We start from the raw sequence: 22751 nt of genomic DNA, 5'->3' as shown, positions 1-22751 counted from the left end.
CGCCTCAACCATTTTTATGCTCCTTCCCTAATTATTACTTATTAACTATACTTAATTTTTCTTTATCTTTCAATTTATTCACATTTTTAGTTAATAAGGAGGAAACACAAGAGAGAACTAAATTAATGATTTTTGTATTGTGTGCTCGGTAAGATACCATACACTTAATTACATCTCAATTGATCGATAAATTGATCACTCATAAAAAAAAATTAACCAATCATGAATTGAATTTATTAGTATAAATTATTTTAGGAGATTAGCCTTAAAATTTATTAATTTAAAGATAAAATATAATTACTCATATTTGAACGATAATTAAATCCATTTTAATTAAAAGTTCACCTGAAAATCTATAAATAAATGTTAAATAAATGTTTGAGGTAAGGAATTAGATTACATGCATTTTGTACTACATTTACCAGTTATTAAATATTGAGACAACTTTGGTATCAATTTACATTTTGAAGGTATCATCCAATGATTTCGATAAACAATTTAATACAACAATTCGACTTCTAGATTGCATTCAGACTTTAAACGATGCAACACAATTTAGACAGTTGATCTCAATTTTATTTCAAATTATAATAATATTATTTTAACTAATCGAAATGTTGATGTCCTACCTAAGATAATGAAAAAAAAAATTCAAGATAAACTACCAATTCTCCTAACCAGAATTAAGATGAAAAAACAACCACTTAATTATAAGTATTAGTTCCACCGGAATGAAAATGCATCCATTTGATAGTTTTCAATATACTATTTAATTTCAGATATTTGTGATCCACTCTTTCGAATGCAAGACTATATATGTTATTGAGATTTCATTTAACAAATATACAAATTTATTATATTGAATGCAAATGAATTTCTTTTTTATATATATATAAAGAAGGTAAAAGATTTTTTTTATCAGCAAAGAAAACTGTATAAATAGGTAAAAGGAGTACTCTTCAAAGGTATATGACATCCTCAAGTTAAGTTATTTAACTTGTAGTCAATTAAAAAAATTATCTTCTGTGGAAAGGTAACTTTCAAATAGATTGTGTTTGACTATTACAAGTAAAAAAAAAAAAAAAAAGTGGACTTCATCTAGTTTTTAGTATTTTTTATTAATTTGTGTCTCTCTATTTAGTTGTGTTTGGTAAATGAGTATTTTTTTTTTAAACACTACTATAGTGTTTTTCAAATGCTTTCGAAAGTTGTATTTTTTTAAATGTTAGATTCTTGCTTTCACCATTTTATATTTATTTATATATTTTATTCTTAAAAGAAGTTTTTTTTTTCTTAACTACATGTTTTACTTTTTGTTATAAGATAATTTGTTTCACTCTCAATCTTTTAATAAATAAGATATTCATCTTAGTAGAAAATAAGTTTATTATTTTTTATATTATTTTGCATTAGTTCTTGAAATTAGTTCACAAGAAAAGAGATCACATACTGCACGTGATTTGGTTGGTTTCGCTTGATTTTTGGAGAGAAAGAGACATTTAAGTCCGGGTAACATATTTTTTTTCTAATGATATGGTCTGTTGTGGCAGGTTGATAAATACGTATGAACCTAAGATATTAAAAGTAATTAGACACAGGGTAATCTCTTTAATTATTCTAATGTATTTGCTGTGTAAAATGGACAAAGTAACAAAACCCCACATAATTACAATATAATAATGTTACATATGTATTGAGAAACTAATTGTTATCCATTTTCTGAAACTATACAAATTATATTTCAAAATATTGATGTCTATTAATGGCATCATGATGAACACGTTTGAATTTTTGAGAACTCGTTGTAACTTTAAAGGAAAATTGATGTGACGAAGATAGGAAGGAAAAAACTATTCTTATATAAATTTAATTTTTTTAAAGAGTCCTTCCTGGTGATATGAAAAAGAAAAACAATTTTTATATGTTTAAGTCACTTTTGCATATAAGATTTTTTTTTTGTCCTCTTATTTGTTTGCTTTTGTATTTACACCGTTTTTCTTTATTTTAGTGTCTCGGTCTTTATAAAATTGTAAGAAATATGTTCATTAGTCCATGTTATTTGAGAAATATTAGGCTTACGTTATAATTTTGAATACTAATATCATGGCATAATAGGAGTAAAACTAAATAAAAAAATATAAGAAAAAAGAAAAATAAAGAAGATTATTCAAAGTTAAATATTATTTAAGCAAACAAACATAAAGAAGATTTTTTTTTTCAAAAAAGTAATTTTCTTCAAAACATTGGAAAATAAACTTCATGCCAATTATAAGTTAAATTGGGACTAAATATTTCTGTGAACATTTTATTTTATCAGAAATTAATTGTAAGACATTGTTTAGATAAAAGCTGTCAATTATTCTTGACATTTAAGGCATTATTTAGAATTGACATTTAGAATGTTAACATTATAATAGAAGCAGTCAATTATTCTTAACATTTAAACTTAAGATATTATTAAATTATTTTAACATTAGGATACTATTAACTTTTTTTTGGGCAAAACACAAGAAATAGCATTTGACACTCCACTTTTAGAACTTTTTAGAAGTAATTTAGTCATTCAAAAAGTGAATTTTTGTATTAAAAGAAGAAAGAAAGATTAAAGAATAAAATAATAAACATAAATGACTGTAAAAATTCGTTGAATGTCAAATTAATAGTATTTTCTATTAACAGTTATCTATATATACAGAGCTCATAAATCAACACTTGTAGAACTATTTTTCCATAAAACAACAATAAAAAAATCCTTAATTTTTGTAATTAGAAAGTAAATTTAGAGTGTTTAAAATACTGTTATTAATTATGATGTCTTAAAAAAAGTTGATGATATGAAGACAGAAATGAATAGATTGGTGTGGAAGTTTTGTTACTGTGTTTCCTATAATAATATCAAGCATTTTGGTTTGACATAATTCCAGAAGTGTTAATTGAGAAGACAAGTTGAAGTGAAGAGGTATTCCATACGCAAATTGCAATGTATAGGTGGGGGCATGAGTGGATAATTTTTGCTTGGTGGGAGCCATAAATCAAGTGTTATTTGTTGTAATTGAAATCCAAGAAGGCCACTAATTAGTTAGACTTCAATTAATCATTCTTTTTCATTGCTTAAAATAATTCAACATCGACCATGTATCAGATCCATCCACTATCATTCTACGGTATCTGTGTCAGTGACTACTCCCCACGTCACTCGCACTAACTTTTCAATCATACATAACAAAAATGGATTTTTCCTATTACTCTTATCACTCCTTATATCAACCTTCTCATACCAACACAATAATTCTCAAATAATGTATAAACCATAATACATGGCGTGTTAAATTAGATGTTCAAATCACCAACCTATGCTATTCGTCATTGCAGATGTATGTCTTCAACTCAATTAAGATATCTCACTTCAATGATTAGGGATTATGACGTTAACATATATGAGTGTGGATCGAAACCAGTAACTTATTTTCTTTATTTTTTACTTTGGCAACTACTTATAATATATAATATTGTTTATAACCATAGGTGAAAACCCTAACTAGGTGGTTTTTTTTCACCCTTCCATGGTTCTAAATGTTGTGGACATTATAGAATCCGTTCTTACGTAACACCCCTTAGAAAAATGTATCATTGATCTGCATGCGTCATGTCTCACCACAATTTTTCCACTTTGTTACCATTGAAATCAAATGTTCCCACTAGTATAAACATAAGGGGCCATGATGAGAGAGAGAGAGCAACTTGAACTATTTTCTTTATTCTATTAAATATATATATAACATATATAACATTATTCCAGAAATTGTACTCGGAATATGTTTCTTTTTTTTTTCCTAATGGATAAGGGAATCTGTGGGAATGAAAGTTGAGGTGAGAGAGTTAGTGCCATGCACTACTTCGAAAACCGGTGCCTCTTAAAATTTTGCTTTTGGGGCCTATAAAAGGACCATTGAGCATTCTAAAGTGTGTCATCCACAAACTCACAAGTGAACCAAATAGCTCTTTGGTGAGTTTTCTGTGTGTGGCAAGCTTAGTTGCAAAATGGAAGATCAAAATGGTTCCAGTGGCTTTGGCAAAGGGTTCCGCAAGGCTAAGCCTTACCTTGCTATGGTGTCCCTTCAGTTCGGTTACTCAGGAATGTACATCATCACCATGGTTTCTTTCAAGCATGGCATGAGCCATTGGGTTCTCTCAGTCTACCGTCATATAGTTGCCACTCTCATCATGGCCCCTTTTGCATTTTTTCTTGAAAGGTCTTTTTCTCCTCCTCAAGCTTTTCTTCTCATGCTTTTGCATCACTTTAATAACTTTGTTTCTATTCATGTTAATTTTAGCATGTTGAACGAGTTCTTTTCAACGTCGTTTTTAGACTAAGATTGTTCGAAAACAAACACATAATGTTAATAAACACAAACATACAAAGTTTATGAGAGGAAAAATAGATCCATGCACAAAGCTTTCACGTTCATCACCCCTCTAGCACACAACTAGCACGTACCAAAAGTAATGTTTCTTCCATTTTATGCCTTTTGTAGCTGTTCTTTTTCCTTTAATTAACTTTCGACGATTCATAAGTGTTTGTTTGTTTTTGATGCTCCCTTTTACAGAAAAATACGACCAAAGATGACTCTCCCTGTGTTCCTGAGACTAGCGGTACTTGGCTTCGTTGAGTAAGGCTCTTCAACCCTCTCAACACGTGTGTGTGTATATATATATATATATATTCGAAGTACTAAATATAGTACATTTTGTTTGTTTCTTCTAAAGTCCCTTCATGGACCCAACTGAATTAATATTTGATGTACACATGCATGCATGGTTTTCTGCTATGTCTATGACACCTACACCCTTATCTTTAATATTAATTATTGCTAAATACTACCTATGAAAGACAACGTCTATATTCTTCCTGTACGGGAAAGCCCACTATGATAGAAGAAATTATTCAACCCATACATGGGTTTAAAATATTCAATGAAAAGAGTGAAAAAGTTAATTAATAAAAGTCGATTATAATCACCAAATAATTTCATTAAACACTGGCTACTTATGTTTTTCTTTATTTATAGCTCTAGTTGAAAACAAATTTGCAAGAAATTAAGGAAAATTAATTGCATAATAAAATATATCGCACATTAGATATGCGACAACTCGACAATGGTGCTTCACCATGTGGGCCCACATTTCTAGTGGACACATCATACCTCAGGAAGCAATCCACCACAACATAGTAAATATGATATAAAATTCTTTACGAGTCAATGACAATTTTAACGTTTATAACACTTCATTTATGAATAATAAGAAAAAAAAATGTACAGTTAGCTTTTCAATAACAAATAGTTTTTAAAAATTTGATTATTTTTTTCTATCAAGAGTATGTCTGTCTCTAAAGTTTAATCATGACTATGAATTTCCTTTCCTCAGTTGAATCACTATGCAATGGAAAAGGATGTCAATGCCTCTAGTGTTACTCTTCGAAGAAAATCATTCACCTCTCTACCCATAGATATAACTTATAGGTTTAAATATCTTTTTTTTCTCACCAATATAACCTGAGACAGGCATAAACTCTGTCAAAAAAAATTATAAAAAAAAAAAGAAAAAGAAAACTGAGACAGTATGACAGACAGAGGCACCCTTTTTTGACAAAGAATCTACCATCTAGTCTAAGTACGAAATAGGCGCATCTTCTGTACTTTGAGATATGACTTTATTCATGGATTTGGTTATTATTTGAATTAAATTTTAATACTTCAACATTCTGATTAAGAAATTATGAATTGCATATTACATGCTACTCTATATTTTCTTACAGATGATTTGTGATCTGATATATATATATATGTGATGAAAACAGGCCAGTGCTTGATCAAAACTTGTACAACATGGGTATGAAGAACACCTCAACAACGTTTGCATCGGCCACAGTTAATGTTCTCCCAGCCATTACTTTTATAATGGCACTTATTTTCAGGTAACTAGATGCTTCAATCCTTTCACCATAATGTAATGACAGCTCGCAAAAGTAAAAGCACACTCACACAAGGAACAACTGAGTACTCTCTCCACAGTACACATATATTCTTGACAGTTATCATCACCCTTGATTTAACAATTTTTTGTTGGAACATTTCAAAAGAGAAAATGCCATTTTTGTCATTATTTTCTACTAAGAATATTTTGTTATTTACTTTCTTCATTTAACAAAAAAATAGACAAAAAAGTACATGTTTTTAAAGTAAGAGACTGAAATATCTGTTAAAGATAAGGTTAAGTTTCAGTATATAGATGTTAAAAGATCTTAACTTAGTCAGTTTTGTAGACTTAAAGTTTAATAATTTTAGTAGATATAAACACAGTATATCCATTATTAGTGGGTCAAAGTTAATTAGTGGAACACGATCAATTACAGGATATTTTCATCCACTAACCTATATAGTGATGGACAAGACCATGCATATAGTATGGGACCACCCGTTGACAAGTGTCATAACAAATGGGTCATACTCACATACTTTTAAGAATATCCATAATATATATATTAATCAAAACTTTGATGTATTGCAATCCAACGCGATGTGTGTTTGGAAGTTGCTTTAAGCAAAGAACCAAGAATTTCAAGGGATGCATGATGCCTAATGATATTATATTATTCTTGCAATGTGGTAACCAGGTTAGAGACAGTGAATTTGAGAAAAATACACAGCATGGCCAAGGTAATTGGAACCGCAGTAACAGTGACAGGAGCCATGGTTATGACTTTGTACAAAGGGTCAGCCCTTCACTTTGTCAAGGGTCAAGCAACCCACCATGAAAGTGGCAGCACCACACAACCATCTGAACAAAACTGGGTGCTTGGCACAGTAATGCTCCTAGCAAGTTGTGGTGGTTGGGCTAGTTTCTTTATCTTGCAAGTATAACACTATCCTTGCACTTTCTTTTTCTTCCATTTATTAATTATTTTATGACCTTATATATAGTTTTATATAATAAATTCTAATCTTATTTAAATATGTTTTGTGAATATTACAGTCTTTCACTTTGAAGATGTACCCCGCAGAGCTCTCAGTGACAGCTTGGATTTGCTTTTTGGGCATTTTTGAGGGTTCAATTGCAAGCCTTATATTTGAACGTGACATGAGTGTGTGGTCCATAGGCATGGACTCAAGGCTTCTTGCTTGTGTTTATTCTGTGAGCACCTTTTCATACACTCTACCTACCCATTTGTTGCTCATACCTTTTACTTTTACTTTTCAATTCATTAACCATTAATTTCAACCCTAATTGTTTAGTTTAATTGTTAATGGTTCAACCAATTGACACACATGTTTTGATAACTGACTAGGGTGTGGTGTGTTCTGGAATGGCATACTATGTACAAGGAGTTGTGACCAGGCAACGTGGACCTGTGTTTGTGACTTCTTTCAGTCCACTGTGTATGATTATCACTGCTGCATTGGGATCCATTGTCTTGGCTGAGCAAGTTTACATGGGAAGGTAAGCAAATATGCAATGTTGAATTATCATATATATATATATATAGTCTCTCTCTTTATTACCAATGCCAAAATCAAAGTGTGTTCTATTTGCAGTGTAATTGGAGCTATTATCATTGTGACTGGACTTTATACAGTGGTATGGGGAAAAAGCAAAGACAGTGTGAACAAAACCGAGGCAGAGAAAACTGAAGGCCAAGAATTGCCAATTAAGGACAGTGCAGCATCAGAATCAGGCATTTTTGACAGCATTGAGATCAATGTTCCTTCTGGGCAAGGAAGGAATGTTCTTGCATCACCAAGAACATAAATAGGTCCCTTAGGACTACTACCATAACAGATTTTCCTACTAATTATTGAAATGATATCTAGAGGGATTTTGTACTGTGTTCAAATCTTTCTCTCAATAGCTGTTATATAGTGGCAGCGTTTTGCTATGTACCTTTTTCTTGTTTTGCTTTGACCCTTTTTATGTTGCTGGAGCTTGAGTAAGAGTGAAATAACGCATTGATGCTTTCGTCTCTGTTTTTGTTCTTGAGGTCTTCTCTTACTCTTTTGGTGTGTTTTATTTTTCTCTCGGATTTTCCCCGTCATGTGTTACATTTTTTTTTTATTACTTCTTTAATTTATTAAAGATAATTTACACTATGTTAAGGGAGGAAAAATGAGAAAGGCAAGGAAAGACGAGAATAAAGAGAACAAATAATTAGATTGTGTTAGCAGTGAAAAACAAGAAAAAGAATTCATAGAAAATGACAGCTATTTAAATAGAGAAAGTTTAGATGAAGGACAAATAAAGATATTTTTATTTAGTTTTTATATAAACATTTTTTGCTTTTTTTTTTCACAGAAGGGAAGGAAAGAATCACATAGGTATTATTTCTTTTGTTTTATGTCTTACCAAACAAAAGAAATCTCCCATTCTTATAATCTTTTCTTTTCGTCATCTTTTGTTTTTCTCCCTTTCAATATTAACAAATAACAAATAAGGATGGACTGTCATTAGTACTAAGGACAATCTTTAGTATCAATGACAAAAATAAAGTGGATGAAAAGGTACCTTTTATAAACTAAGTATAAGATTAAGATTAATTACTTTGTATAAATATATATTTATTATAAAATCATATAGAAAATATGGGCTAAGCCCATTTCATGATCAGATGAGATTTTATTTATTAATATTTTATAATATTTAACACTCACAATATATCATATAATATATAAAAATATTTAATAATATATATATAATACTTCTTATCAAGCTCCCATTGTAAATATAATTAATTTCAGGTTCTTATAAAAATTTAGTAAAAGTATATATTAATTGGTCATTTGAGTTAACAATCTCAATCTTGATGTCTTGAGATATTTTTTTTCCGAATAAGTAGTATAATTGTCACATATAAGTTTCATTTGAGCGACATCAACCAATTGCAATTCTTTAAGTAACTATTTAAGACAAATAATTCATAAGTTATTGAGACCATAACTCTATATTCTACTTTCGCACTAGATCTAGCCTCAACATTTTATTTCTTGTTCCTCAAATTTGAGAGTGAATCTTCTATCAAAAGGAGATTCACTCCAATCAACATTTTATAGTGTCGTTATTCTGATCATATAACAAATTTTTCTTAAGAGATCCTTTAATGTTCTTTAATATACAAATGATTGAATTCTAGTTATCTTCACAAGATAAATTAACAAATTGACTCAACATATAGACTATAATGGAAATACCAAGATGAGTAACAAAAAGATGGTTAAACTTCCCAACCAATCTTTTGTACTTCTTAAGATTTGAGTGAGGCTCACCATAATTAGGTAGGAGTTTAGTCTTTTGATCCATGGATACGTCAACAAATTTTGAGTTCATTAACCTAGTTTCATCCAACATCTCCAATCCATACTTTGATATATAACAATACCATTGTTGGGTTATGTTACTATCGAGGCTATCAAAAATCGAGAAAATGAAAAAGAATGTTGAAGTGAAGACATAAAATAAAGTGTGCAATGTAAGTAAAAGAATGATGTAGATATTACAATTGCAAAGCAAAATAATCGTGTTTGGACAAAAAGCAAGAAGGGGGATGAATTTATTTCTTAATAAAAATTGTGCCTTAAAAAAATTCCTCTTTTTAAATATAATACAACAAAAGATCAATTCCTTTAATATAATCCACAAATAATTAAAGAGAGTAGGGAAAGAGAAAATCTTCCTTCGCTTTAATATATAAAAAAAACAATGGTATTTGATCCAAAAGCCAAGCAAGAACATCATTCAAAACTAATAGATAACATAAATTAATTAAAAATATTAAGTAACTAGATATAAAACAATTAATAAAAGGGTTAAATATGTTTTTAGTCCCTCAACTATAAAGCGATTTTGTTTTTTGTCCCTATTTCAAACTTTACACTTTGATCCATCTCTTTAAGGAAACCATAATTTTTGGTCCTCCAAAACAATCGTCGTTAAAAATCAGGTAAGGTGGCTAACGTCTAGCCACACTGAAAACTTAGAAACTCTCTCCATCTCTGCAACATTTGATATTTTTCAATGCAAAGTCAAAACAGTGGTCACACATGAACGCCAACACACCTCCACTAACTCAGGATGTCGCCGGCAACGTTTGTTGCCGCCAGGGAAGCCATAAGAGTTTCCCTTCCTTTTCTTCCAAGCATTAGGGTTTCTTCCTTCTTTTTCAATCTCTGCAACGCTCATCAGGAACGATAAAGGTACCATCACGGTCCACTCCAACCAGATTCGCCGCGAGTGGCATATGGAGCCATCGGGGGTGTCGTCAACGCCAGCGTCTCCTTCTTCGATCAATCCGCACCGACCATCGCAGCTTCAAGCTTCAATCCCAAATTGTGTGTGCCATTTGTGAAGAGTGTCGTGTTCTGTCTGTTGAGACCGCAGAACAGAAGAAAAATTAAGGTTATTAATCTAATGAATTGGTGGAAGTGTGGCGTTTGAATGTGGAGAAGGAAGGTTTTTTGTGAAATATATATATATGTCGGAACAATCGGTACCGTTATAGAGTCGCGCAGCGGAATAAAATATAGAGAGCGGAAAGCGTGTAACGATCACAACACAAGTTAAAATAGTCGGTTTCAAACAGTTGATGTGCATAAAATAGTAAAGAGTGTAGGGAATAGAAAAATTGACACACTGGATTTTTATCCTGGTTCGAATCAAAAGATTCTACGTCCAGTCGTTAATCACTATAAATAGTGATTAACCTTTTTCACTAAAAATATAGTTGTACAGATTACAAGATAATGAAATGAGCAAAGAATAGAAAACACCTTCCTTCGACAAACGAACCAGAAGAGTGCAACAAGTAACTTCCTTCGACAAACGAATCGGAAGAGCTTCCTTCGACGCACGAACCGGAAGCAACAACTCTACCAACTTGAAGAGAACCGCTTCGACCTTTGACACACAAAGCGCGAGTTTCTCCTATTCACAAGACCAGGCAAGAGCACTCTTTCACTTTGAGAACTTCCTCAGACAAACTGTATTCTCAAAATGGCATAGATCCTTTTCATTCACAGAGAGCTTCCCTTAGGCACAAAGCTCTAATACTCTCAATTGAAAAGTTAGTTTCTAAGAGCTGTGAAGACCTCTATTTATAAGCCTAGTTTCATGCAGGGTCAAAAACTGAAAAGACATCTCCCAACTGCCACTGATAATCGATTTTCTGTGTAATCATTAATTATTTGCGCAAGCAACTCTCTTCTAAACTGGCTCGTGATAATCGATTATTCCTCTTGATAATCAATTATTTGTGCAATGACTCACTAAATACGAAAACTTCTAAGAGTTTTTACATCATTACATTTTATCCTATACATTTGTTTCTACAAAATGCGTTTAACAAAGATGCATTTAGAGTCTTCAATTCTTCAGCTTTTATCATCAACAAAATTTCACAGTAGCTTCAAGATACCAATGCTCTTCATTGGTAACAATATATATATATATATATATATATATATATATATATATATATATATATATATATATATAATAGAACTTTGAAGAAGGAGGTGTGGAGAATTTTGGCAAACACGACATCATGGGTGGGGTCATGAGAAATGAGTACTAAATTGGAGTATCATTTCGTTTTCCATAATTTTCTAAAACTAGACATGTTACAGAGGATGGAACCTTTCAAGATTCCAACTTGTTGGATAAGCTTTTGACCATGTTTTCTGCAGAATGAGATCCCTTTGTGTTCCAAGTCCAATCTTAACTGCAGATTTCTTACGTGTCTGGTTACACTCCAATGAAGATAACTCCTCTAAGTCACTGTCTTAGCTGAGAAAAGTGCCTGAGACCAACAAACATGGCTTTCAATCCTCAAAAATCTAAGGAATGCATTAAAAATCAAGAAAATTGTCACAAATCTAAGTTAGCCAATCACAAAGCAAAAATGAACCTATATGTCTTAGTCTACAATTCTTCTGCAAAGGGAAACCAAGTTTCAGTTGGATGTGAATCTTGGCAATTTGAAATTGCATTTAACTTTTGCTTCTGTGTGTTAAAGATATTTTAGCAGCATGGCTAACTTTTATAAATGAAATTATATTTCCTTTTATTTAATTCTTCTACTGTGACATGGATGCACCATGTAGTAAACTCTAATGGCTGAGGTTTTGGAAAATCAATTGAATGCAAAAATCTGGCTGTGTTTCAAATTTTGAAAGTGTTTGTTAGAGTTTTAAGCAGAGACTGTAATGTTTTCCATTAAACTCTAAACTTACAGTTGTTTTTATTTGAAGCTTGATTTATACTATGGTCATTTTGCGGTTGCTTGTTTCGGCAGCTAATAGATACTGTGATGATTTGCAGGTGTAGCTTGTAAAGATGATCAATGAAGCTACTTTTAACTTACCTAAATGGGATTCATTAAATAGAAGCTGAGGAAAAGAAAATAAACCACAAATCCTTAGGCCTCTCATGCTATGGCTACTAGATGGCAACCAACAATTTGGATTACATAAAAATAAACCTGTTTCACCCCAAGATCTCTGATTAATACAAAAAAGATATTTTTGTGCTAGATCTAAAAACTAGATGTTTTTTTCTATAGCAAGTCAAGTGTGGGTATTGAAGTATAGAGCATTTATAGTTTGTTAGTTAACCTTTTTTCAGTAGGCTTTTTTAGAGGGAAATCAATGGAAACAACTTATTATCAAAATATTATATCTACAGTTCAATGTATCAAATATGCAGTGAAAAATGAGAACGGAAGCAAACACCCAGGGTTTTGAATTGAGTGATAGTATATCTGTGCATTATACATCTCAGTTTAAAGTGGTAGTGATTTCCAATAAGCATGTTTAAGAAAAATCAATAGATTAGAGATTGACCGTGATGATGCCTCTATTGTTCCTAATGAGCAGAGATTGAAAAAGAAGGAAGAAACCCTAATGCTTGAAAGAAAAGGAAGGGAAACTCCGGTGGCTTCCCTGGCGGCAACAAACGTCGCCGACGACAGCCTGAGTTAGTGGAGGTGTGTTGGCATTCGTGTGTGACCACTGTTCTGACTTTGCATTGAAAAATATCTAACGTTGCAGAGAGAGAGGAGTTTCTAAGTTTCCAACGTGGCCAGACGTTAGTCACCTCACCTGATTTTTAACGCCGTTTGTTTTAGAGGACCAAAAATTATGGTTTCCTTAAGGAGAGGGATCAAACTGTACAAAGTTTGAAATAGGGACGAAAAACAAAATCGCTTGATAGTTGAGCGACTAAAAACATATTTAACCGTTAATAAAATAATAAAAGATTACAAAAGTATCATAAATATTTACTCAAAGATTTACTATTTCTATCACATTTTGAAACGCCCCACACCAAATTTAAGGTGTCACGGATTATTCAAAAATCATAAATTTCAATTTTCTATCATATTGTGAAAACATATTTTTCAAAATCTTAACATTTATACATGCATATAATTTATTCTAACAATATGAGTTCCAAAATACTTATCAATTACATTATTCAAAATAACGAATGAAATAAAATATCTCCAGTTACATTGTCTATAATTTAACTAAAATCACTTTCAATAAAAATCTCAAGTTTGTTCCTCATCATCTATCAAATTTACCATGTCTCGGCACTATCTGCAACATCATATGCTCACGAATAACACATTATTCGATTATTGCTTATAATTTCATTCAAAACACACAAACACGAACACATATGGAGTAAGCTACTGATGAAATAATCATAATAATAAGATATAAACACACTGAATATATATCAACCATAAACCACCTCATACCCAATGGTAATAACAATTCACTAGTGCAAAAACAATGTATAATATCACGCGTTCAATGTCCAACCACTGAATAGTTAACGTTAAAAATGACCAGTGACATTTTTGTAAATAAATACAATTATTATACGTCATTTATAATTGTAATTCGACGTCAATTTGTTATATTGTGTAAATTTTGTGAAAATTTTTGACGCGAAGGTGAAAATGTATTTTCGTATGACGTCGAATTTCCTAAAATTAGACGTCAAAAGGATATAAAACATCGAATGCCTTAGCGTTAGACGTTAAAATGTTAGTGAATTCAATAAAACTGAGTGGGAGATTGAAAATTCATTCACTTTATCTTAGCGCGCGATACCCTTTTCTCTGCTCAAACTTTTCTAGAACAAAATTTGACAACCATCACATGTAATCTTTCTTTCATTTGTTGCAAATGCATGTTAATTAACTACTTTATGTATGATTTTCGTTTGTTTTGACCGATTATTTTCATGTTCTTTTCCTTCATAGTCGCATTCTGTTTTCTCTCTCATTGGTGGCAACACTTTATTCCGATGAACCCACCTTTTGAAGGTTAATTTTCGTTTTCGTTTTAAAAAACTTATTTGTTGAACATGTTTGTTGTTGTTTTTTTGTTGAACTTGTTTATTGTTGTTGTTTGGTTGAACCTGTTGTTGTTGTTTGATTGAACTTGTTTGTTGTTTATTATTGTTGTTTGTTGTTGATACTACACTAGACGTTCATAGTTCATGCTTTATAAAATACCAAAAACTAAAATTTGTTGTTTTTCTATTTTTCAGATCTTGTAGAGTTGTAAAAAAAGATCATAATTAATTAAAAAAAATTGATTAATGTCGAATATTGACAAAATTCGACGTTAATTTGCTTGACGTCAAATTGTTCTATGTTCGACGTCAATTTAATGTCTCCCAATATGACGTTAACCTCGAATTCGACGTGAAAGGCCGAAAACCACTGATGTTATACGGTGTTTTTGTACTAGTGTAACATGACAACTTAATCACAATGAATTACTCAATTCTCGATCCCTGATCCTTGATCTTTGATTGTTGATCATTGATTCCTTGATCCTTGATGTCATTATTAACATCTCACACATAGACCTTTGGTCTATCCACTCATTAACACTTATGCTAACAACTTACTATAACCATCATAGTAACATCACTATTAACATAGCATCACTTGGAGCATCCCTAATACCATGATCATCATCATAGATACATTACCATCAGAAATATCCTAATTATGAACAACACCATGAGCATCACCAAACCATAAACACCATAGTGGAAAGAGCCAATCTCACCCATGTACCTTACCTCACCCCTTATAGTCGCTCCTACAAACCAATATGTAGCTTTCTCTTCAAATTTGTTCGAGTAGTCCCGCAATCTAACTAAGGAACATGTATTCTTGTCACACAAGGACAAGGAAACACCATCACCCCCACTCAAGGAAGATTTAATACTCAAACAATCTTTCCTTTGCACACAAGGCAAAAGGAAACACATATTTGCAGATAAAACCAGGATTTCCTAGGTATAGCTAATAAACCTATCCTTCCCTTTCATGCTCATCAACCACATACTTAGGTACACCCCAACCCTCATTCATGCTCCAACCTTAACCACACGTCAAACCTGACCCTAAACATATCCACTAATCTCATTCTCTAATTATCATCACATTCTACAACTTCTCAAGCTTAGTCCACGTCCATTCTTCATCAAATTCGTCATTTTTAACCAAAAATGCACATCAAATTACACAATTACACAAAATATACTATGATAATCGATTATCACTTAAGATAATAGATTGTTTCAGTGGCCCTAACACATCAAAATCCCATATTCGTCGCTCATAAAAGGATAATTGATTATCATCCCAGATAATCGATTATTACCGAATCAAAACACATCTTGGACAGAATTCAAGTGTTTAAAATACACAAACATCAACCCTGAATCACAAGGGAACATACACAATACATTATGCATGCATTCAAGTCTCACATACCCTTATAAACAAACTCTAATACATAAGTTGCATCACTTGAATCATCCAAAACCCATCATTATGTAAATTACAATCCAAACAAACCCAATATACTGCATATGATCATCATATCACTCTTTATAACATATATTTATATGGTAAAACCCCCAAACAACATACATTTGTCCTCTCTTAGCATCAATACATATTATCAAGAGATAACCCAACAAAGCATACATACTTTCATAGGTAAACCAAACACAAACGTGATATAAACCCTATCATCAAGCATACACAAACCTTTACCCAATAATAACAACAAATAATTATAATCATAATTATGTACACATGCATCACAACAAGGATTATCATTCAAGATAATCAAGAACATATAACATACAAAACCTTGGCCAATACTAGGACTTTTTCTATATTCCAGAAACACCACAAATTCTCCATTGCACTAATGTTTTCTGCAGTTCTTCCTCTTTTCTCTTAGAAAATGTTTCTCCTTTCCCTTATCTCTATCTTTTTCATTTTAGATTTAGTGTAACAATATCCAAACCTTTTCCCTCTTCTCCCTTTTGCCCCTATGCCAAATATACAATTAAAATCCCTTCTTTTTGCTCCTATACCAAAAATACAATTAAAATTTAAGTTTCTCCTAAACTCTTTTTCCTAAAAATTGAACCCAAATTCATTCAATGCTAAGCAAATCACCAAATTTATGTATTGCACTTTATCAATAATAACATCAATAATTAACATAACAATTATAATTAAAAAAAAAACATACCAATTACAAATAACAATACTTAAATTTTAAAATCATTTTATTTTTTAATTATTACTTTTTTTTCTCGGATCTTACACCTTTAATTCTTATTTAGTTTTAAATAAATAAAAGACTGTGCCATCACAACCATACAATTTTTATACCAAAAGAATAATTTAATATTTAAGAACGATGAACGCAGGAAAATGTTCGAAAAGAAAGAAAGAATCAAAAGCATTTGATATTCTAAGTTCTTTCGTTCCACCAACGAGTCAGTGACTGCTGTCTCATGTGATTTGCTTTATATTTTGTCGTTTCTCGGTTGTGATAAAACCGAGGCTTTGCCAAAACCTTTGCTCTGGTTCAGTTCTGTTGTGTTGCAACTGAACCAATCAACCCCTCTTTTATCCAAATTTTCGTCACTATTATAATCCTAAAATTCGAAAGCGAAAACCTTTAAGTAAAAACCAAAAAAATGGTAATGTGGGTATTTGGGTATGGTTCCTTGATCTCGAAAGCTGGGTTTCACTATGATGAACGTGTTATTGGTTTCATCAAAGGCTATCGACGTGTCTTCTACCAAGGTATCGTTTTTCTCTTTTTCCCCTCACTGTGGTGTAAAAGGTTGCAATATCCCTTAATGAATCAAACACAATCTCTTTGGTTTGTTCTTATGTGGGTTTTCCCTTTTAGGCTCTACTGACCACAGAGGGACCCCTGAGTTCCCTGGAAGAACAGTGACCCTGGAGCCTGCTGAAGGAGAAATATGTGTAAATATTTCGAAACTTTATAATTTTTTTCCCCATTATTCAGGTTGATTTTTAATTATTACCGGTTCCGTATTTCATCTATTCAATTGTTATCTGAAGTTTATGCAGTTGTTCTAGTATGAGGGTGCAAGCAAAGTATGATGACTACGTTTATGATGTTCATATGATTGCATATTATGTGATTAATTTGATGGAAGTTGGCGTCTTTAATTGACAGCATATGATTATCATATTATGATATCTAAGCAATAAAATTTCCATTTTTTAGGGTGGAAAGGGTAAGTTAGAGTGGAAAACCCGTCCGGATGTTACTTTTGCTTTGTTTCCTTAGTAATTTTTTCTGTTGGTGAAGACTGATGAAATTATTGCCCGTATAGCTGTTATGCCTACAATTCATGCTTAAGAAAAATAACATTATTTAGCGAGATATAATGTTGATATATCTATTTTGTAATTGTTTACCATTTATTGAATCTCTATAAAGAGAGAGAGCCTCTTTGCACTAGCAAGTATGATATAATTACTAAGAGTATGTTTAGTATTTGAAGGAATCAGATCATAATCAGTTGTAAAAGTAAAGTTTCATTTCAGCTATTGCCCAATCATGCTTCCACATTTAAGTCTTATTTTCTGATTACTTTGGCCTTCTGGGTATTTCTTGTTTTTCAATTACTATGTGAATTCATGTATATTGTATAATATAATTTTCGATTTCTTGAGAATCAAAATTATCAAATGCAATCTATATTTGATACTTGCTTTATTTTACAAGGAAATAGTGGGGAGCTGCTTACAAGATCTCAAAGGAAGAAGATGCAGAAACTGCATTAACGGTATGCTTTTTAAAATATTTTACGTTATTGGAATATTACTATGCTGCAACTAAAATTCAAACATTAGTATATTGTTTTTCCCAATAACTATGTTGACTTATCTTATAAAATGTATTGTTTGGTTTGTCACCTTAGAGATTGTGCCTTTTCGTTATATCATCTCCAACACGTCAAACTATATATATATATATATATATATATATATATATATATATATATATATATATATATATATATAGATATGGGTGCGCGCGTGTGTGATACTATACTGATTTATGTAGAGAGTATTTTGCTTCGCTAAGCATTTCGTAAATGTTGTTATGAAATGATGATCTATTTATTTGACTAACTAAATTTAAATGAACTGGCGTTTGTTTTATAGCGACAGAAGCTCATATAGATTTATGTTAGGACATTGTGCCTTTCGACACATTACAGAGGTATTGTGACTGTTTGATATAACATGATAATATTAGTATTTGGAAGCTTTTATGTTTTCTATCGTTCATGATATGATTACACACGTTTCCCTTTATATGAAATAAAAGAGGTTTGACCTATTTTCTCAGGCCTATCATTTGGTTCCATTGCTTAAAAGAGGTTTGTATTAAGTTGCTTGTATATATTTACATTAGGAAATTCTCCCCACTGACTGTAACCAGTGCTTTAATCCCTGAATTATAGGCACTCAATTATGTAGTAATGTAGATAAAAATAAAAATGACTGAGATATTGACTTCTTCCTATAATAAATAAACTGTCCATGGTGCTACTAGATATAAGCGCAGAGATAATCAGAAAGTCTTACTGAACAACAATGAGAACATCACCGCGGATACTTGTAGTTGAAACTAGGAACACTGATAATTTAAGGTTCTTTATGTAACCTTGGTGTGATAAATTAAAAAAAGAGGGATTTAAGTCTTAAACTTAAGCTTGAACACTATGCTTCAGTTAGAACATATGAGAATGACTAGGCTTTGTGATCTTTACTATCTTAAATGATTGAATTAGTACTATGATTTTCGCTGTTTTTTTATATGGATAAGATTCTGCTAGCCCTTTTCTGGTTTGCAATTAACTCCATGTCTGCATAGAGCAATGATATTTAGATAGGCATCCTATCCTAATTATTGTATTACTACATGTGTAATAATATCTCAAGGTCTGCAAAATCCTGTTTCCTTTGACAACGATAAAATTAGAATCTCTTGTTCAAACCAACAAGTATACGACAATGTTATAATATCGAGCTTGCATAGAAATGGAATCATATTATAGGACTCAATGGTGATAATAGCCACATTTTTTACGTTATTATATCATAAAAACAATACTGTCATGTTCCAAGAGACTTCTTTTATGTCAAATATTCATAATTTAGATTGATATGTATTGAAGTGTGATTTTACTGCACAGTATCTGGAAGTAAGGGAGAAGCAATACGACAAAAAGGAATACCTTGATTTTTATACTGTAAGTGTCACATAATAAGGTTATTTTTTAGAGTACCTTATTTTGTTTTGCATTACATTATAGTAGTTTCTTCACTTGTGAAAATAGATATGAATGAACTTTATTTCAGGACCTTACTGCTACATCTCCAGCGGTTTCCGGAGTGATGGTGTAAGTGAAAGAAACTACCTTATAAACTTCTTCCCCTTTTGCATGTTTTTGGTCATAATAACCAATGAGAGCATGTTACAGATATATAGCAACTGCAGACAAGAAAGCTAATGTAAATTATTTGGGCCCTGCATCTGATGAACAGATTGCGAGGTATTTATCTTCAAAACAATGATTTATTGATTATCATGCCTTGTTAAAACTTAGACTCACGTTCATGTTATTGCCTCTGTGCTCTTTCCTTTTCATCTTACAGGCAAATAATTAAGTCTGAAGGTCCTGCAGGACCCAACAGAGATTATCTTTTCAATCTTGAAAAGGCTCTTCTTCAAATAGGTGAGGTTCTTCAAATAGTTCATGTTATTTCAACTTTTCTCTTAAAAGTTCCCTTTTATTTTATATTTTTTTAACCATTTTACTGATCATTCTTTAGGATGCAAAGACAAACATGTCATTGATCTCGCAAACGAAGTGCGGCGTATTCTCGAAGAGGAACAATGAATGCTTCATTCTGATGCAGCGTTGAACTATCTATTAAATCCTTTGGAAACTTCGGCTCTTCCAAAAGTGTTCTTGGGAAGATAATATTCAGGTTTAGTTGTGCCTGTAATCTTGTCATATAACATCTTGTCTTAATTGCTACAAAATTAAACTTTATATGGAAAACTTATTACTATAAAATTACAGTAACTTTATTAACAACTATATATTTGTAATTGTTTCTAAATGTAGGGTCGATTAATCTCTTTCTAAGAATCAATAGTTTACTATTGAATTAATCTTTTTCTAAAGATCGGTCATTTACTGTTCTTGTTCTAAACTATCTTATGTTCGTTAACACCAAACTGTGCGTATGGTTCTAAAATGTTAAAAATAGTTTTGTCTAAAGATCATGATAACAAATATGTAATTAAGGTGTAACTTATAATCTTATCTTAAATCTTTATTTCAAGTTTTTGTAACGGACTTTTCATTATAGCTTGTCTAATTACTATTCAAACTCTATTACTTTAAAATGATTTTTTTTACTTTAATTCGTTTTATCTTGATCTTTTAGGCTTTATTCACTTGAATGGATTTGAGGGAGAGTGATTGAAAGAATTTGAGAGAATTTGAAAATAAATTTTGTTGTTATTTATTTGAGTGGATTTGGAGGTAGGTGAGAGTGAATTTGAAAGTAAATCTTTTTAATCTATCACATTAATCAAATCCTACACTAATTCTCACAAAAGTTGTTTCCAAATTCACTCTCACTTACTTCCAAATTCACTTAAATAAATAACAAAAAAAATTATCTTCAAATCCTCTCAAATTCACTCAATCACTCTCTCCCAAATCCATTCAAGTGAACAAAGTTTTAGTCTTTTTAGTAAAACTAGCATCTCGATTACTCGGTTAATATGGTAAAAATATTATTTTTGATTATTTGATGGATTGATCAATCGGTCAACTTGTTGGCCGGATGGACAAAATGTACAATAATTTTAAACATCTATTATATATTTTTAAGTATTATTATTTTAAAATTTAAAAGTACTATATAATAATATAACATGGATATTGTTTGATAAAATAATATTTAATAAACTTAAAATTATAATATATATATATATATATATATATATATATATGTGTGTGTGTGTGTGGATGCATCATTATTTGCTAACCGAGAGAAATGCCTTTTCATCATGGAGCAAGTAGTTTTCTTAGGCTTTGTCATAAAATTCCAAGGTGTTCAAGTTGATTCTGTCAAAATCTTCGCCATTAGGGATTGGCCTATTCCTTAAAACATCAAGGATGTGAGGAGTTTTCATAGCTTAGCAAGTTTTTACCGCTATTTTGTGCCTAATTTCTCTTCTCTCGCTGCTTCTTTAAGTGATATAGTAAAGGATGTAGGTTTTAAGTGGAGGGATGAGCAACAAAAGAGTTTTCAAGTCCTTAAAGACAAGTTAACTCATGTTCTCATTTTAGTATTGCTTGACTTTTTAAAATGATTTAATGTTGAGAGTGATGCTTCTAATGTAGGCATAAGGGTCGTGCTTCTTCAAGAAGGACACCCAATTACGTACTTTAGTGAGAAGCTCAAGGGGAGTCACCTAAATTATTCTACCTATGACAAAGAATTTGTGATCCATAGTGATCATGAAACTTTAAAACATTTGAAAAGTCAAGGCAAATTCAATAAGAGACATGCTAAATGGCTAGAATTCTTGGAACAATTTCCTTATGTAATCAAACACAAAAAGGATTCTTTTAACATAGTAGTCGATGCTCTATCAAGAAGACATACTCTTTTAACTACTCTTAAGACCAAGTTTTTTAGGTTTGATTGCATTAAGGAGTTGTATCAAGAAGCATGTGAGGGGGGATTTTTTTAATCAATGTTCTCATGGGCTACATAAGGATTTTTTTTCCTAGCCAATGACTTTCTTTTCAAAAATAAATGTCTTTGTGTTCCCAAGAGTTCATCATGACTTCTCTTAATTAAAGAAGCATGTGAGGGGGGATTGATGGGTCACTTTGGAGTTACAAAAACTTTAGTTATTCTTCATGAGTATTTCTATTGGCCTTGCATGAATAAACATGTAGCTAAGTTTTATAGCCAATGCATTCCATACAAGCATGCTAAGTTCCCCACCCATCTTCATGGCTTATACACCCTTCTTTCTGTCCTTAATAATCCTTGGGTTAATATATCTATGGATTTTGTTTTGGGCTTACTTAGGATACATCGAGGAATGGACTTTATCTTTGTGGTAGTGGACAGATTTTTTAAAATGGCTCATTTTATTCTTTGCTACAAAATAGATGATGTTATCCATATTGCCAATTTCTATTTTAGATACGTTTGCATGGGATACCTAAGACTATAGAGTTCCAAGTTTCTTATTCATTTTTGGCTATCTTTGTGGAAT

At 31.4% G+C, this 22751-nt stretch overlaps 2 protein-coding genes across 2 annotated transcripts; both read left to right on the top strand.

Moving 5' to 3' along the window:
- The first annotated feature begins 3964 nt into the window (after positions 1-3964).
- LOC108338581 (WAT1-related protein At1g44800) lies at positions 3965-8022 on the top strand. The gene is made up of 7 exons (XM_017575540.2): positions 3965-4253; positions 4608-4670; positions 5861-5977; positions 6677-6917; positions 7036-7194; positions 7349-7500; positions 7596-8022. The coding sequence occupies exons 1-7, from the start codon at positions 4042-4044 to the stop codon at positions 7807-7809; spliced, it is 1158 nt and encodes a 385-aa protein (XP_017431029.1). The 5' UTR covers positions 3965-4041; the 3' UTR covers positions 7810-8022.
- An 8814-nt stretch (positions 8023-16836) lies between these two features.
- LOC108337478 (gamma-glutamylcyclotransferase 2-3) lies at positions 16837-20541 on the top strand. Its single transcript, XM_017574010.2, has 8 exons — positions 16837-17191; positions 17301-17377; positions 18157-18210; positions 19630-19686; positions 19796-19836; positions 19918-19989; positions 20093-20172; positions 20270-20541. Exons 1-8 carry the CDS (start codon positions 17083-17085, stop codon positions 20335-20337), a joined length of 558 nt encoding a protein of 185 aa, XP_017429499.1. The 5' UTR covers positions 16837-17082; the 3' UTR covers positions 20338-20541.
- The last annotated feature ends 2210 nt before the right edge of the window (positions 20542-22751 follow it).

The sequence above is a fragment of the Vigna angularis genome, chromosome 7 (genome assembly GCF_016808095.1).
Source record: "Vigna angularis cultivar LongXiaoDou No.4 chromosome 7, ASM1680809v1, whole genome shotgun sequence".
Taxonomy (NCBI): domain Eukaryota; kingdom Viridiplantae; phylum Streptophyta; class Magnoliopsida; order Fabales; family Fabaceae; genus Vigna; species Vigna angularis.
Note: the sequence above shows the minus strand (reverse complement) of the source record. Positions and strands in the feature narration are given on the sequence as shown.